Source organism: Sinocyclocheilus rhinocerous, unplaced genomic scaffold (assembly GCF_001515625.1).
Source record: "Sinocyclocheilus rhinocerous isolate Xijiao unplaced genomic scaffold, SAMN03320098_v1.1 scaffold1173, whole genome shotgun sequence".
Lineage (NCBI taxonomy): Eukaryota > Metazoa > Chordata > Actinopteri > Cypriniformes > Cyprinidae > Sinocyclocheilus > Sinocyclocheilus rhinocerous.
Window position 1 is genome coordinate 64,066 of NW_015639013.1, and position 18,424 is coordinate 82,489.

The 18,424-nt window shown below is 34.5% G+C and overlaps 1 protein-coding gene across 1 annotated transcript in view; it reads right to left on the reverse strand.

The window, feature by feature from the left end:
* hip1rb (huntingtin interacting protein 1 related b) overlaps window positions 1–18,424 on the reverse strand; it is a 59,258-nt gene that overhangs the window by 26,670 nt on the left and 14,164 nt on the right. The window contains exons 2-6 of the mRNA XM_016566538.1: window positions 8,645–8,708; window positions 4,163–4,305; window positions 3,715–3,771; window positions 3,506–3,592; window positions 979–1,055 (exon numbers count right to left, since the gene is read on the reverse strand). Of these exons, the coding sequence (XP_016422024.1) occupies window positions 979–1,055; window positions 3,506–3,592; window positions 3,715–3,771; window positions 4,163–4,305; window positions 8,645–8,708 (428 nt within the window). The remainder of the gene's footprint in view (window positions 1–978; window positions 1,056–3,505; window positions 3,593–3,714; window positions 3,772–4,162; window positions 4,306–8,644; window positions 8,709–18,424) is intronic.

Genomic DNA, 18,424 nt, shown 5'->3' on the forward strand with positions numbered 1-18,424 from the left:
TACCAGGATTAGGAAATAGTCCTCCATAAAATGCACTGGACACATCTGAATATTTGGGTTGAACTGTTCTGGAACGTTGTTGTAAATACAACTTAACCACTGATTTCTCGTTGTGTCCTCTTTTGGAAGACCAAACAAAGTAGTTTCGCTTTCACAACGAAACACAGCGTCTTCAGGACATGGCGGCAGCGGCAATAATACTACAGTGAGAATAAAAGTTACGCCTTCTTTCTTTGGGTGAACATTTGGGCGGTGTTATGCAAATCTTCCCACATCGTGACGTAGACATGTGGGGGCGTGTTAGAATGAGCCGTTTTAGGTAGGCGTGGTTGACTCTTAACTTTTATAAAGAATATCTCTTTGGATTTGAGACTTTAGTCTTTGCAACTTTACAGATCTTCTTTATGCACCAAGAGCTTGTAACACTTCAAAGAGGAAGGAAAAATTGAAATCGCATCATATGACCCCTTTAATGTCTCAGTGTTAGATAGCTGTGTAGAACATACAGTGCCAACAGTTGTGTAATTGAGCTGCCTGTCTAAATATACTTGATATAATTTACAATTATATATTACTATATATATAAATATATGAATAAATCTAAAGAGTGCTAAAATAATTATAGAATTTTGGATAATGGCGAGGTCCTAAAATGAACATCAAAACAAGAGTCCTAAAACAGATGACTTTTGCAAAACTTAAAGCACTCTCTTAAATGCTAAAAAAAAATCTTGCTTAAATGTTAATTTAATCTTCTTTATTACTACTTACTTTTATGTTTTGAAGCTATATTTAATTGAAAATTACTTGAATACATACAATTTATTAATTTGTAATATTTTAAAAACTACTTGTATTGACCCCCTTTTTCAACAGCGGAAAACCTAATGCAGGGGTCCTGTAGTGCAAAGTCCAAAAATCTATTTCTGAGATATAATGCAGTAGAAATAAATACAAAGTAAATGGAATTTCACATACACATTATTGATGTCTGTTCCCGCTGTACGCTCCAGGACTTCATCTGTGGCTTCTAGACTGGCTGGGATTTCAGAATGCTGCAAAGAGAACAGAGAAAATGAATTCAACTAAATGAGACTATCCCCATGTTTACACACTAGAATCAAAAGTGCTAAATTTCTATTTTATGCACAAATTCAATTTTATTTTTAAGTTATTCACATGAGCTTTACATTTGGCAACAGGTGACCTTTGGCATTTAATTTATTTATCCACATTTGTTCATGGATTGTGAGTCGGACAAGAAGTCCAAACAGTGTTTGTTAACAGTGGTTTGTTAATCTGATATCAAAGAATCCAAACAACAGTGTTTTTTGGAGTTTGTTGTAGAAGTGTAAACTGGCCTTAGTACTGTAAATTAAGAGTAACTGAGATCTGTTAAACTTGTCTATTATACATTTAGTTATGAGTACACCAGTGTGAAGCATCATTTTCTCAAATTTGATGTTTGTATCCTTAAAGCAGGGGTGGGCATCTTTGGCCCTTGAGGTCCACTGTCCTGCAGGGTTTGGCTCCAACCCTATTCAAACAGCTTACCAGGTGCATGTGAATGGCAACTTACTTCATACACAGTAAGGGTCATGCTATCGCTTAGGTCTGTGCCAACAGCAATTTGCCACCAACCTAATTTCACTATTGTGACATATTTCTGAGTGAAGAGGATATCAGGACAAACAAGCTAATATGCATTTTAAAAATATCAACACTTCGAATAATAAGGTAGGCTATGTATAATTGTTTATGGAGCAGTTTGCTTGCTTCCTAATTTTTCTTCTGGTTTGCTAAGCTGAACAGTCAATCAGAGCAATCTCTCTCTCACCAAAAGCTCTGACGCCGATTCAGCATGCTTAATCAGCTGAAACGCTTATCTTGATAACATTGGCAATATGCTTGGTACTTATGGCTCATCCAGGTTGATTATTATCAATGTTAAAAACAGTTGCACTGCTTCATATTTTGGTGGACACTGTGATAAATGTTATTTTTTTTAGGATTTTTGATTAATAGAAAGTTCAAAAGAACAACAATTATTTGAAATAAAAATCTTTTGTAACATTATAAATGTCATTATAAAATGTGTATCAATGTAATGCATCCTTGATGAATAAAAGTATTATTATTTTTTACTTACCCCAAACTTTTGAATGGTAGCATATCAGTTTCCACAAAAACATGAAGTAGCACAATTGTTTTCAACATTGATAATAATCAGAAATGTTTCTTGACCAGCAAATCTTTATTTTAGAATGATTTCTGAAGAATCATGTGACACAGAAGACTGGAGTAATGATGCGGAAAATTCAGCTTTACATTTTACAATATATTTATATAGAAAACAATTATTTTAAATTGTAAAAATATTTCACAATTTTTACTGTATTTTTGATCAAATAAATGCACCCTTGGTGAGCAGAAGAGACATTCAGACACATTAAAAGGTCTACTGATCACAAGAGGATTCATTTTATCAGTCATTCAGAACAGCGATTCAGTCAAAATTCTTTGTAAATTCAAATATAAATTATTAATTCCCTTTGCGCTTAATTTACCCATTTTCCTTACAGCAGCATATTGTAAATGTGTTCACATTTTTTAAACATGCAATTCTGGCGATGGTTTTGCCATATGGGACACATTTCGGAAACTGAAAAATTAGACAAAATAATTAAGAGTCTTGGCCCTATCAGTGTGACATGCTTGCAGTTTAATTGCCTTTGATTAAGCTCTGACAGTGTCCAAAATGTTGGGTCCCAGCTCTGCAGTGTGACTGCTTCTATGACAGCCATCTGAAGAACCTATATTATCAGCCATCTGACCCAAGTCACACTATCAATAACGTCTTGGCTACAGTGTATATCATGCATTATAACATGAAAGATGGTTAATGTTGCAGTCTGTCTGGGCTTTTCACACAAGATCTTACCAGGCTTATATAGTACAGACTTTAATCATCTCCTGTCAATCTCCGATCTTAATCTTTAAAAAAACAACAACAAAAAAACACTAAAAATAAAAGTAAACAAAATTAAACTCATATTTTTAGTTTATTTGTTTTATTGCAACAAAAGTACCTAAGGTACACATCAGCTTATAGGAGGGCCCAACACACTCTATTCATAACTGTTTTACATTTTGGTGAGTTAGTGGCTAATTCGTATTAATTTTTATTATCCCATGCATACGTTTTTTTTGTTTTTTTTTCTATGATCCGCTTAAGGGTGGACCTTCATTCTTTCCTATAAAAAAATGTTTTTATATAAATCAAATCGTACAAATTCATACAAAATTACCATCTTATAAATAGTTACTATTCCATAAATTACCACGCTGTAAAATAGTTGCATTTTCTCATGAGATTGGGTTGAAGGGCATTGGAAAATTGTCTCGGACAAAAGTGGGGCTTGAAGTCAACAAAGGTTGAAAATCACTGGTCTAAACTAATGGCTGGGTAAATACATTACGGGCACAAGTATATATTGAAATCTACCTTAGTGTGAAACTCCATCTTGGTGCAGAGGAGTTTGGAATATAGACAAACCAGCTGTCCATACCCATGCCTGTCCCGTGTGTTAGTCTGACAATGGAAATTAATGACAACAAATCATTATAAATATTCGGTCAAACCAGTCAAAAAGAGATTCAGAACAACTTTCTTTTGTTCTGAATGCTGAAATTTGTGCATGAACTTTGACTTACCCATAGTAACCCTGTCTCAGCAATACTGCTGTAGTGTCTCATGCAGTCTTGTAAGGTCTGGTAAGAATAAACAAGACAATTAGCAATACAATCTTCTCTGAGAATAGAGACATTAGGCTAGTTTAAGATGCCAAATACTTAGTAAATTAGATATCCTTGGAGAGAACTGTATATTCAGCTTATATTTAATTGTCATAAAAAATTAAAAATTATTAAAAAGTAATTGTTAAAGCAAAACATATGTAAAAAAAAAATATATATATATATATATATATTCTAGTGTGTTTTGTACTAGGTCTCTGAAACAAGCTAGCAAAACCACTGTTATAGAGGCAGCCATTCGCACGCAGGCAAAAAAAAACAAAAAAAAACGGACATATACGTACAATATAAAATTAAAAATTGATTTGAGCAGATAATTACAAAATTCAAATGGAAGCATACTTACATTTCGGTGACCATCACGCATGATTTTGTGTAATACATGGCAGAACTTCCAGCTAACGATGGTACTGCTTGGCAAGGGCAGACCAACGGCATATGACCAGAAGGTATAGGCCCCCTTCTCTCTGTGGGTTCCCAAAATAATTCCTGTTCATGCCTTTAAGGAAAAGATCTCAAGCACAATGTATAGTCGCATCATACTCATTAATTTTTGTTAAGTAATATCACAATTCATCAAATGAGGTAAGTCTGCTGTGCCGTCTAATTTTTGTAATTTAGGGCTACTAACAGCAGTGCTTCCCACACATAGACTTTACTTGGGTGGGCCGCCCAAGTATATTTGGAGAAACATTTTTGCTTTTATTATTTTTATCCTTATACTTTTTTTATCTGCCCGAAATAAATGAAACCATCCGCGATCTACGTTTTGTATCTGCTCATTCTGTGTGCGCAAGAACGGTTTCCTCCCGCTGTGACATTCCCACATGCTCTGCAGAGACGCGGTGTATAGTTCACAGACAAAGACAGGGCTCAACAGTGTGGGCTACTTGAGTCTAAAGAGTCTTGGGCTGCTTTGGCGACTAAAATAGATGTGTGCGAACTGTATTTAGGAGCACGTGTGCGAATAAAGCAAAATCCCTCCGGGTGAGTTTTCTTAAATTGAACGTCATACAAAGTCTTTAATACATGAAATGGTAAAACAAACATCTTAAGGATCATTTTAAGACGTCTTATATTTCGGGTTGGAAATATAAGGCTATGATTTCATTAAAAAAAATTTTTTTTTTTAAAAGTGCTACACGTTGAAGTGTCACAAGGCGGCACTTCAGACTGCTTCAAAGTGATTCTCAATCAATGAATAGCGCACCTTTATGCCAAACGATTGCTTATGATTTGTTGATGAATTATGACAATGTCTACTTTATGACCTTTAAATAATATGTTTTAGACTGTTGTAAGCAGGGTTTGAAATTAACACCCAACCCGCCAAATGCGGGTAAAAATCAGCTGTGGCAGGTAACATTGTCAAATCACTAGCCAACTTGGCTGGTTACTTTTCTTCACTCATTAAATTCTTGGGAAAGTTAATGTAAGCCAAATCTGTGCAGATTTAATGAGCTCGTGAGTCATCGTGATATTAATCCTAATTGTGCAGCATCTGCACATAGGCTACCTACCTTAAACATACCCTTCACTACGCAACAAATAATAAATGGCACGCTGGTTTCCTTTGCATTGAAGCAATAGCGAATACTCGAAAAAACAACTGAAGACTCAGACACTCTGTGATTTTCTTACTGTCCACCTGAACTCTCCTGATATCATTCACTTTGATCCCACCAACGTCTTAAATTTAGTTATATCAAATTTAAGGCCATAAAAGTCTTAAATGGTTCAATAAAGTCTTAATTTCAAAAGGTCTTAAATTTGGGGACAGAAAGACAAGAATTGCGATATAGCTCGATGTGAGATTAAACTTCCAAAGGCTATGATTTCATTGAATAAATATGAGCACTGCACATTTTAAAATTACTTGCTGTGCTGTACAGGCATTAACGTGGAAACTGCAATATTCTGATGCTCCAAAAGCTCCACCTGCTGGCAGAGGATGAATTTGCATTTTCAATAAGCCCTTCTGTGCTTTTTGTGCAGACCATAGCGAAAATCGACCCATATTTTTATGCAGCAAACACTCAGTTGTAAATGTGAACCGGTGGATCGAAAAGAAGCTAATGCTAATGCATTTTAAAAATCTAAACAATTAAGACATTAAGATATATTTATATGTTATTAAATTAATATAATAATTGATTGGTAATAATTGTTTAAATTGATTCATCCCTTTTCATAAAAATGGTTTAAAGGCTGAAATGTGTGCTGAAAACTTTTTGCTTGTGTGAAAACCTGTAACTGAACTGTATATATGGTATTAATTTTATTTGTGCAGGTCTTAAAAGGTCTTAAAAAGTCTTACATTTGATTTTAAAAATCCTGCAGATATTCAGATTTTATAATAAATATATTTATATGTGAAGCTGTGACATGGTTAATCCGATTTATTTCTGTGTTTTTTTATTTTTTCGGCTATTAGAAGTTATGAATGGGCGGCAACCTTAAAATTTAGTAGCCAAATTGGCTGTTGAGTGAAAAAGTTCATTTCAAACCCTGGTTGTAAGAATACATATTTTATCTCTCATCTGAATGATCAGCCCGCAATCCTATAGACATTTCATAATAAGAGTTCTGCTGTATTTTTTTCATGCCATTATTGGTATTTTGGTTACAAAATAAACTGCATTTAATTTAATTTCCATTTAATTCATAGTTCCATTTAATTCATCTATTGTAGTTTCTGGCTGGGATGCTTCCCCATAGAAAAGTCAAAGAACATTATTTGATACATATTATTCAGATTTCACTAGTATCAGTAAAATCTGTCCAATTCACTGAGAGAGCCACTATATGACAAAGCAAGGAGAACTCTGCCATTTAAACACGGTAATTTTGTATACTAATATTATGCATAATTATGCATTGTAAATTATGTAATTAAATGTAATGGTAGCCTATGTAATTAAAATTAATTTAAATAAATACAAATATTGTAAAAAAAAAAAATCACACATTATTTGTTATTTGTCACATGTAGTGGACATTTTTGTGCTGTGGGTAATAGGAGGATTTTACACCTGGCTACCATCGCAAGTATATTTCAAACCTGTGGGAAGCACGATTGTTTCTAGACTATCTGATATCTGATATATTGTGATCTAATTTACCGTAACAATCATTTTAACACCAGTATGGTATCCACGTTCGAACCAATTGTTAGTGCCAGCAGCAATGGATGGATGCAAGGTGGTGCTATGAGGTAATCTGCACTACACAACTGCTACACAGTAAGGCAAGAGTTTGATTCTAAACTTTAAGCTAAAAATGTAAATGAAACTGAAAGAACAAAGAAAATGAAAATTATTTTACACACTTAAAAGATTAGTTCAACCTAAAATGTGCAGTGCGTTCAATGGGGTGTCAGAGTAAAAACAGCCCATTTAATGTGAGCCTTTAAGTTTAGCAAAAAAAAAAAAAAGCAGCGATACACTGGCAGGAAGACAAGAGGTCATCAACTGACAACGTATTTACCATTACATATGTATTGTTGATTGAGCAATATTTGGAGTGTTTTGGGGGAAAACGAAGTTGTTTTATAAGAGCAGTAACAATTTTGTGACAGATGGTATTCTGTTTACGGAACTACTCATTCATTTCTATGGTCTGCAAACAGTGACTGACAGCCATAAAACCAAGAAAGAAATTAAATGACGTCAAGGCTATAATGTGACTTGTTCATAAGGCAATCCAAGCTGACCGTTATGCATCCTCTAATGGTTGAGTCACGGAGGTTGGTATCTCTTTAAGATCTCCGAGAGTAAGGGTAGTAGCCTATACATCTTTGCAGAACCAAAATAAGTGTTTCCCAATCCAATCTGTGTTTTCAAACCAGGATGGGCATTTTTCAACAACTAATGACATGACACAGGCCACAGACAGACAAATCTAGTGTGACATCAGATTCTATATAGTATGGGACAAATATATCTTTCTTTGAAAGAACTCAATGTGGCAGCACATAGTATATGAGAAATAAAATCACAATGTGCCTTTGTTTCATGTCATGTGTATTAATTCATAGACACAGAGTTATCTCAAGTGACATTTGTTATAAGGATAAATATATATATTAAACAAAAATTAATAAATCATCAAACTTGTCCTTTAAGTTACCTTTCAAGTAAACATTCATAAACCATAAGACACATTCTTGCACATTAAGCTACTAGTGATCTCATATAATCGGCTGTCTTACGTTTGGGAACTGCAAACTCAACTTAACAAATCAGGTGGTTGAAAATGCCTTTTGTTCTGTAGAGAAACCATACTTGAGTAAAATGAGTGAAAATTGAGGAACTGTGCATGTGTCCTCTACAAAAGTTAAATGTGCACCGTTTCTTATTTTCCTAATTTTATTTTTAATATTTACTGATTTAATGCTTCAAATGCAGGATATTTCCACTCGCTATCACAAGTAGGTATCATTGTTTGTAACTACAGCAACCATTTGCACTTGTGTATGAAAAGTACCTGTACACATGAGAGGTGGCAAGATCACGAAAATCCTGACCATGTTACAACAAGCATTAACAGTATTATCAGTAGGGATGCACCGATACCACTTTTTCCAGTACTCGCCCGATACCGATACTTTTATTTTTGGTACTTGCCGATACCGATGCCGATATTTTTATTGCATTTGTACATTAAAGCAATGTTTGAAAATATGGCCTTTCAACATTTTTAAAACCATATTAACAAAAACAGAACCTGCAGTAATGCTCCTTATCCTCTTGCGAAGGGTTCATTTGACTTACCTTTTTGGATAATAGTTGAATAAGCAATAATAAATGTACATCTGAATTAAGGATACTGCGTGCATGTTTCTCCTTTAGCGGCGTCTCTGTGGAATTGATGGCCTTACTGATACTGCTTAGCTAAAGAGGAAAGAAAAAGAGAAACAGAAAAAAAAATTACTATGCATGGATTTTTTGTAATTAATTAATTAATGTGTTTTATATTTGGACGCAGTCTGGAGCCCTGAATATATATATTATATATAAATTCAGGGCTCCAGACTGCGACCAGATTTTTTCTGCCGGTGCGAACAGGTTTACTCGGGAACCATTGTTGATCTCGCGACACTGTTACTGCACAGCGCTGCGTGATCCAGTGAGAAGCGTTTGAATTCACCGCAGAATGAATGAGGTTGCTTCGAGATCTAGTGAGACGTACTCAAATTCTTCACAGAATTAAACAGGTCAAACAGTGCTGACGTACTTCAGCAAACCAGAAGTAGTAACGCTAACTATAACCACTGTGTTGTGGCAGAAATAGTTGAATGTTATTGCATTATTCATTTCAGAGTTTGTACAACATTTTTAAGGAGAGAAATTCAAGCACTTTTCATTGACTTAAGCTTTTCACTATTTCCAGCACTTTAAAGCTCTAAAAAGTATCCACTTTAAATGTTATTTTTAAAATATACGTTGTAATAAACAAACTCTTGTAAAACATGTATTAAAAAAAAAAATCTAATTACCACTATAACAGTAGATGGCAGCTGAAGAGCACTTACTGGCTTATTAGTCATTCATTTCTACTCTTTGCTTTATATTTTGAAATTATAAAATCACTATTATAGAATATCATCAAGAAATCAACAAACAAAAAGAAAAACTAACTTCAAATTCATCCTACATCGCTGTTTTACCATTTTTTGTAAAGGGCGTTTGACCTTCTTTGCATGTTCACTTTGTAAACACTGGGTCGGTACTTCTGCAGCGATGTAGGACGATTTTGAAGTTGGAGGAGAAAATGAGATGGAAGTTTTTCGACATACCCTAACTGTCATGAACTGGAAAAAAACAGTTCACGCAGAGCTAGACAAGAAGAGCGTTTGAGGTTAAAAAGTAAATAAATTGTAAATTGTTTTTAGAAAATAACCGATCGTTTCGCTAGAACTAGATAAGACCCTTCTTCCTCGGCTGGGATCGTTTAGAGCCCTTTGATGCTGCATTTAAACTGCATTTTGGAAGTTCAAACTCGGGGACACCACAGAAGTCCATTATATGGAGAGAAATCCTAAAATGTTTTGCTCAAAAAACAATTTCTTTACAACTGAAGAAAGAAAGACATGAACATCTTGGATGACAAGGGGGTGAGTACATTATCTGTAAATTTTTGTTCTGGAAGTTTTGTTTTATTTATTGTGCATTGTACCGCTACTTATAATGTACTGGGACAGTTGGTTGAGCAACAAGATCACGGCACATCTCAATCCTCACAAAGATTAATTATGTGTCCTTGTGTCCTTCAGAGTTCGTTCTTTCAAGGTAGCCTGTAAAGACTCCACGAGAATGCAAGCTCTTGGAATTGAGAAATATGTCTTTTTATGGCAACAGTAACACTAACGCCAAAATTAATGTGTAGTTTGAGTAATCAATAGACAAAACCACAATATACAGTAGTTATGCAAACTTTTAAAGTTTATTTTAAGACATTAGTTAACTAATTCAAAGCTAGCTACATAAACTATTATATTGTGTTCATATTAATCTCGCATTAAGGAAAATTATGTAATAAAACTGGAAAATAATGCAATAATACATTTGTAATACCTTTTGTTTTTCTTGGGAAAAAAAAAATCTGAAAAGACGACTACTTTTGAATGGATGGCTATAGAAAAACGGTCTCATTTGACAACAGAGGGCAGTAAAATCAATTAAAATTGCATTTTTTTTTTTCCTTAAACTAAGTACAACAACTTTGCAACAGTCACTCCTACATGGAATGATACATGCTATATTATGCCAATATTCCTAATATATGAAATAATGAATATTGCAAGCAACAGCCTCAGTCCACCTCAGGGATGACTACAGAAAGATGCACAACAGAAGCTGATTGAAACCTACTTGGTTTTGTTATGAAATTTATGAACAATATATTTTTCATTTGAACAACAGATTCAATCATAAAGAATAATTACAATTATAATGAATAAAAGAATAAACAAAAAAGTACATTTAAATCTATATTCAATTAAAAAAAAACTCTTAAAGTCTTCCTGATGACAAAATACAGTTTAACAGAATATGTTTGATATGACCAACACCTCTGATTTTATGAAGATTAAATGAAATTATGAAACAACTAAATTGTGTGCACTATAACAGATCCAATAAAATCTACTGATGGATGTGTGTGTGTGTGTGTGTGTGGGGGGGGGGGGACCTAAAACACATCCCTTATTCTTGGGGCGTGGTTTATGTGCACCTGGGCCTTGTTGCGGTGGCATATTTAACCACTGTTTTTACTACTTACTTTTTACTCTGGGCTGCAGCCCAAGCAGTTTTCCATCTCTCTGCTTCAGTTTTGGTTTATTTTGAATTTGTGCATTTATGCATTTGCTGGTACAACCCTTCACATTGGTACACTATTATTTAGTTTTGTGCTGTGTGAAGGGTGTACTGTACAGCACACGCATGCGTTGTGGTACTGTCTTGAATGCGCGTTGAAGACTGACAGAGAGTTGAAGAAATTATTGAATAAAGTCATAATTATTGTTTTCTTTGAGCACAAAAAGTGTTCTAGCAGCTTCATAAAATTAAGGTTGAACCACTGATGTCACATGGACTATTTTAACGATGACTTTACTACCTTTCTGGGCTCTGAACATGGTAGTTGAGTTACTGTCTATGGAGGGTCAGAGAGCACTCGAATTTCATCAAAAATATCTTAATTTGTGTTCTGAAGATGAACGAAGGTTTTACGGATTTGGAACGACATGAGGGTGAGTAATTAATGACAGAATTTTCATTTTTTGGTGAACTAACCCTTTAACATTTTTAAGGCTTTAAAAAAAAAAAAAACTACACAAATAAAATTAACACTGTACGAGCAATGCCTATAGTAAAATATTAAACCGTAATATGACTGCAAAAAAACAAAACATGATTTACAGTTCAGTTATAGGTATTTACAAAAACAAAGTTTTATAAAATGTTCTTCACATTTTTTATATAAAAAACCCCCTTCACATTTCAACCTTTGAAACATTTTTAAGAAAAAGGATGAGTCAAAAGTATCAATTATTATATTAATTTAAAACATAAACAGAGCTGGGTAGTAACTGATTACATGTAATATGGATTACGTAATCAGATTCCAAAAATTAAGTACTTGTAATTAGATTAAATTACATTTTAAAATACTTGCAATCAGACTACATTTACTTTTTTATTGATTATATGATTACATATTATTCACACAATAGCAAAACATTATTCATAATTTATTGAATCTCCCTAATTCCTCATTTTCATCTTTTAAATGTTCCTTTTAAAAATAGCCTACCGCTTATATACATTCAGAAAGTTTTCCAGTTTTATGGACATTCACACAAAGACCAGTCACTAGTCAGATGGCTACACAGCATTTGACCCGGATTTACAGAAATCATTTCAGTAGGGATGTAACGATTAACCGCAAGCCGGTTGAAAATTGATTCAAATATGTGACGATTCAAATCGGTTGAGATGCTAAACAAATCGCGATTCATTTAGGGGTAGGAGTTTATATGAATGTATGTCTGAGGGGAACTTACTGTCTTTAGAAAAGTTTAGATGGTATTTTTTCTTTTCATCTTGCCTCTGTATAATGCATATTAAAGTTCATAAGTGCAGTGCTGCTTTTACTGCGGAAACCAAGGAAACGCTTTAATAGTGAGTGAATCTGCGTCTCGTTCAGCTCGTTCGCTGTTTCATGCAGATATTTTTATGTAGTTTCACAAAACTGAAGATCATGATTAAAATGCAGTGGTTGCCTATCATTTTAAATGGAAAGAGCACAGACAAAGACTTATTTTGTTTATATGAAAATATTTCTTTTATTTGTGTTACTTATGTATTTGATTTGGGGCTTGTTTTAAAATTTCAATTTAGTTTTGTTATTTATATTTACATTATTTAAATTTTGTCATTTAGCAGACGCTTTTATCCAAAGCGACTTACAAATGAGGACAATAAATACAATCAAAACCAACAAAAGAGCAATAATATGCAAGTGCTATATTATTATAGTTATATTTCAATTTCACAAAGAAATGTGCAGCATTTTGTCCAAGCAATAATAAAAGGACACATAGTGTTTCAATATTGCATCAACTACTGATGAACACATTAATGTTTATTTGAATTATCGCTCAGTGGGTTATTTAATCATGTATTACCATGTCATTGGAAGGCTTTTGTATTTTAAACACATTAAAATGCACAAATTCACTTTATTTCTTATTTACATGTAATGCAGGCATTCCCAAACTTTTTTGTCATCTGAACCTTTTTCACCTAAAATATTTACTTGAAGTGCCCTTGAGATTTTAAAAAAGATATTTTAATAATTAAGTATCACATTTGCATGTTCACGGTTCTCTGACCTTGATTAATGTTCACATGAGATACAAGTAAACATGAAATATTAATTTTTTTAGGAAGTATTTAATTTTGATTTGTGTTATTTTAAAATGATTCATTTTAATTTTACATTTTTATGATTTAATTAATTATTAGTTTTTCATTAAACTCACGAACCCCCTGCAGTACCTTCACGAACCCCAGTTTGGGAAACCTTGATGTATTGTAATGTTTAACGCACTTTATGGTGTTATCTACAACAAATGGAATATCAGGGCTTGAAATTAACTTTTTTACTTGGTAGCACTGGTGCTCCCAACTTCAAAAAGTTAGGAGCACCAGCAAAAATTTAGGAGCACTCACCAAAAATGTAGGAGCACCACAACTACAAATTATATATTAACAGATTTTATCCTTACATTCTTAACTTTAATGCAGATTTTGTATTGGTTAATATTAGCTGACTGACTTATTGTGAATGTTAGTTTATCCCTCCCTTACTGTATGTACAGTACACAAATATTTTTAGAAAAAATTATAGTAATTTATCAATGGGTTTTTTTATGTTCCAAAGGTTGTAGTACACTCTTAGTTACAAGACTGACTTACTACAGTTGAGATTTTGTCAATGCCTCCCTTACTGTATATACAGTACACAAATATTCTTAGAGAAAAACTACTGTAATTTACCAAAAGGGTTTGTTCATGTTCTAATGCTTGTAATACATTCCTAGTTACAAGACTGACTTACTACAGACAGGTGAGATTTTCCAATATCTCCTTTACTGTATGTACAGTGCACAAATATTTTTAGAAAAGGGTTGTGGTGTTTTCTTACAAGGCTGACTTACTCCAGGTGAGTTTGCCAATATCTCCCTTACTGTATGTACAGTACACAAATAGTTTTTTTTTTAAACCTACAGTTATTCACCAAGAGGGTTTTATCATGTTCCAAAGGTTGTCATATTTAGTCACTTTTGTCCACTAGTGATTTACAATACAGTAGTTTTTTTCTAAACATATTTGTGCACTGTACGTCCAGTAAAGCAGGTATTGGCAAAATTTCACCTGTAATAAGTCAGTCTCTGTACAGACTGTAAGGGAGATGTTGGAAGTATTGTCTAAGGCGAGACATTGGCAAAATATATTTAGTCAGTTTGCCCACTAGGCATTTACTATAGTCCTGTGAACATTAATTTGAATGAATTATTGTACTTCGTTTTGTACTGTGAGGTGAATTTGCAGACGGTTCCTAAAGCAGTCTAGTCGAATATGAAATGTGAAACTAACTTTACAGCGCTGATGAAGGTTATGATGACAGAACAAGACGACATTAAGCACGACAGAATAAGATGACAGTTGGGACGACAGAACAAGACGACAGTTAGGACGACAGAACAAGAAGACAGTTAGGACGACAGAACAGGACGACAGTTAGGACGACAGAACAAGACGACAGTTAGGACGACAGGCGCGCACTAATTTAACCTACTAGACTTCACGTCATGTGTGCGTGCACTCTCTGTAGGTGTGTTTTGTTTGGATTTTGCAATATACTTGATAATGTCAAACCGCACATCGTAAACAACAATTACGAAATGTGAAGATTCGGTGGCGAACGCTGTTACCTGCAAACTTCTTCCCACAGGCTTTACAGTGAACGCAGTGCATAGAACCATTTTCATAGCGGAGCCACTAGAAGTCTTTCAACCACTCTCTCCGAAAACTGTACACCTTCTATTCGGCTGGTGGATCAACATTCACCACATGATCGCTATCACCAGCACCATTATTTGTAACTTTAGGTGGTTCACAAAATAAATCTGTCAGTGTTTCTTTTTTTATGTTCTCTCTTCTTCAGCCCTTTACATTCCCCGCAGTAGTTAGTTCCCTGTCACCTGACAGCGGAAAGCAGTGACTGGGTGATTGACAGCTAATATTAACCAATCTAAAATCTGCATTAAAGTTAAGAATGTAAAGATGAAGTTTAATTGGTTATGTAGCCTAACGTTTCATAGAACGGCAGACAGGTCACCGTATCAACACTCAGAAGGCACATACTCTGAACGTTTTTAGAGAAATTAAAACGGTTCGCACGACAACAATTATATGCACTCGCACAAATGCTCCCAAATATATTTTGAGGTCGCACAGATTAAATTTCGGGAGCATATGCGACCAAAATGGTCGCAATTTCGAGCCTTGAATATATTTTCTTACTCTTTGTATTTTTATATCAATATGCTACAAGTTTATCCTATTTAAATCAATGTGATAAACAAGTAATCTAAAAGTAATCAAAAAGTAGTCAGATTATATTACCCGAAATGTGTAATGTAATGGATTACGTTACTAACTACAATTTTTGTCATGTAATCTGGAATCAGTAACGGATTACAATTTGTAAGTAATCTACCCAGCTCTGAACATAAATATATCTTACTGTCTTGTTTAGATTTTTATATTAGGGCATATTAGCTATCCACTGGTTCACATTAACAACTGTGTGTTTGCTGCTTAAAAATATGGGTCAATTTTCGTATTGGTCTGAACATTAACAGCAGATGGGCTGATTTAAAATGCAATTCATTCTCTGCCAGTAGGTGGCACTTTTGGAATGGCAGAAATACAGCAGTTTCCCCGGTAAAGGCTATACACAGTGTTGCATAAATGCTACTATATCAGGCATTATAGGCAAGTTAAAATGAAAATGCCATTGATACTGTTCTGAAGACAGTCGGTTTCCTTCAGAGATACATTCACATAAACGTGCCACGTTTTCACTTTGAAATGTGCAGAGCTCATATTTATTCAATGAAATCATAGCCTTTTGAAGTTTAATCCAGCCATATCGCGATTCTTGCATGAGTTTTGGACAAATTTGTGCAAATCTATTTGTGGCGGTCAATGTTGATATTGTGGCGGGCCGCCACAAATAAATCATTGTATGGGAAACACTATGTGTATAATGACATTGGTACTACAATGTAAACATGGTTTATGAAGAAACTTCCTGTGTCCCTGTAAACCAAATGGCGATCCTATGGAGAGTCCACGTAAACCACATATGTGTGTGTGTGTGTGTGTGTGTCTGTCTAACAACAGCTAGTCCACGGAGCTGACTTGCCAATCCATCTTAATGAATGACCACTGTGAGCGCAACCCCAAACCATAAACAGATGCAATCTGTTGCCTTGTATTAATGAACCGAACAAAGGAGAAAATGTATCATTAGCTGCATTTCTACTGTGCGAGCATGCTAGTGCTTGCCAGGGCCAGACATGTTTCCATATTCACTTCTGGGGATTGATTGGGGTGTCCTTTGGGCCAATGGCCATGGATTTTCAGCCCACCAAATACCTTGATCCAAAGCTGGCCAACTGGAGATGTTTGTCATGAACAACAGTGGAGTTTATCAGAGTTAGGAGATTGTCATCACCGCTGCTCATTTCCAGTGTTTCCATATCAAGCTATTAGCTAACATCCACATTTAAGACATTACGTATACTAGCCATTGCCACATTTGTTCTGTCTCTTCCTTGTGTCTTTGTTTATACAGGACTTCTGCATTAGCATTATTGCATAATCTGTCTGTAAATGTCACAATCTGTCCGTAAGCTCTCTCTGTTGCTCTGTTTGAAGGGATAATAATAATATAGTGCTAATAGTACTAATGTTAATGTTAATGTTAAAAAATTGGAATAGAGAATTGTAAAAGTCAACTGGTATTTAAAATGTTGGTATCGTATAAGTTTATTTATTATAATACAAGATAGCATGGGTCAAAAACAATGATAACAACAACTATGTTATTTTTTGGGAAAGTAAAAACTTGAACCACTGGCCTAGTAGAAAAAATCCTTAGCGTTGAGCCCTGGTGTGAATTAAAAAAAAGAAAAGAAAATTGTATACTGGTACTAGTGGCTAAGCAACATAATCCCTTTTGATTGCATACACTTCTGACTAATGGTTAGAGAACTTTTAGAAATATTAATAACACACAACTAATTCTTTAACTGGGTAAATAACCCAACACACTACAATTTATGAAACCGTCTTTAGAGATGCACTGGTCCGGCCATGAATCAGAATCAGCCAGTTTTTACTCCAAACGAGAGACTGGCAACCAGACATTTCTTTTGTTTTGTTTTCTTTTCTTTTCTTTTTTGTTTTATTTCAGCAGATCTATGTTCGGGACTTGCACAAACTACATTGCAATCATTTTACAAAATGTCATTTGTGTGGCAATATTACGAAGTCTGTAAGCGTCCATTAACAGAGGCCAGAGATGCTGAAGACAGACGCAAGGAAGAGAAAATACTGCAGCAGGCAAAGCAAGCTCACTGTTTACGATGCGAATCCTAAATATTGAATTGGAGGTTTATATGAATGCATCTCTGAGGGGAACTGACTGTCTTCAAAAAATGTTTAGATGGTATTTTCTTTTCATCTTACTTCTATATAATGCATATTCAGGGTTTCTGCAGACTTGAACAAGTTAAATTTAAGACTTTTTAAGACCTTTTTAATACCACCTTATATGAAATTTAAGACCTAAACCTGTAATGGAAATACACATTTTATTACATACATGTAAATGTTTAATGTGTATAAATTAAAAAGAAAACAAAATATCATTGCTGTAATAAATGGTATTTATTACTATGATATACAGTGAACTTTTCATGTCAGCAGACAATATTCCATACAAAATATCCCTGCAAAATAACTGCATCACTGAGATTTTTGGTGGAGTAAACAATTTATTCTGAAGCAATATTTTCATCAGTGTTCTATCAGCTTTTACATACTTAAATCTGCATATTTACCTTTACAAAGGCCTATTTAACGTTGCATTCGAATTTTAGGTGTGCGTTAAGGAGGCAGCCTTATCAGTGGCGCACGAGATGCGATGCTGATGTCAAGAGTCATTGCATTTTAATGTTTTTGTTAGCCTATCCAGTTGAAGCCACTAGTTGTGGCGCTGCTGCGTTGTTAATTACAAATATTGTGGGGTAAAGAGAATAGCAATGCGGAGAAGATGATGTTTACGTCAAAGCTGAAACCAAGCCGTTCACACAGAACGCATATTTCACGCATTTTCTAGAGGGACATCTATCACCGTTGCACTCGTGTCTAGCACAAAGGAGCCGCATGTTTAGAAATCCATGTAAAATTAATGCAAGTTCAACTTTGAAAAAACATATCTCGAGACTTTATGGCGGGGGGGGTTCTCC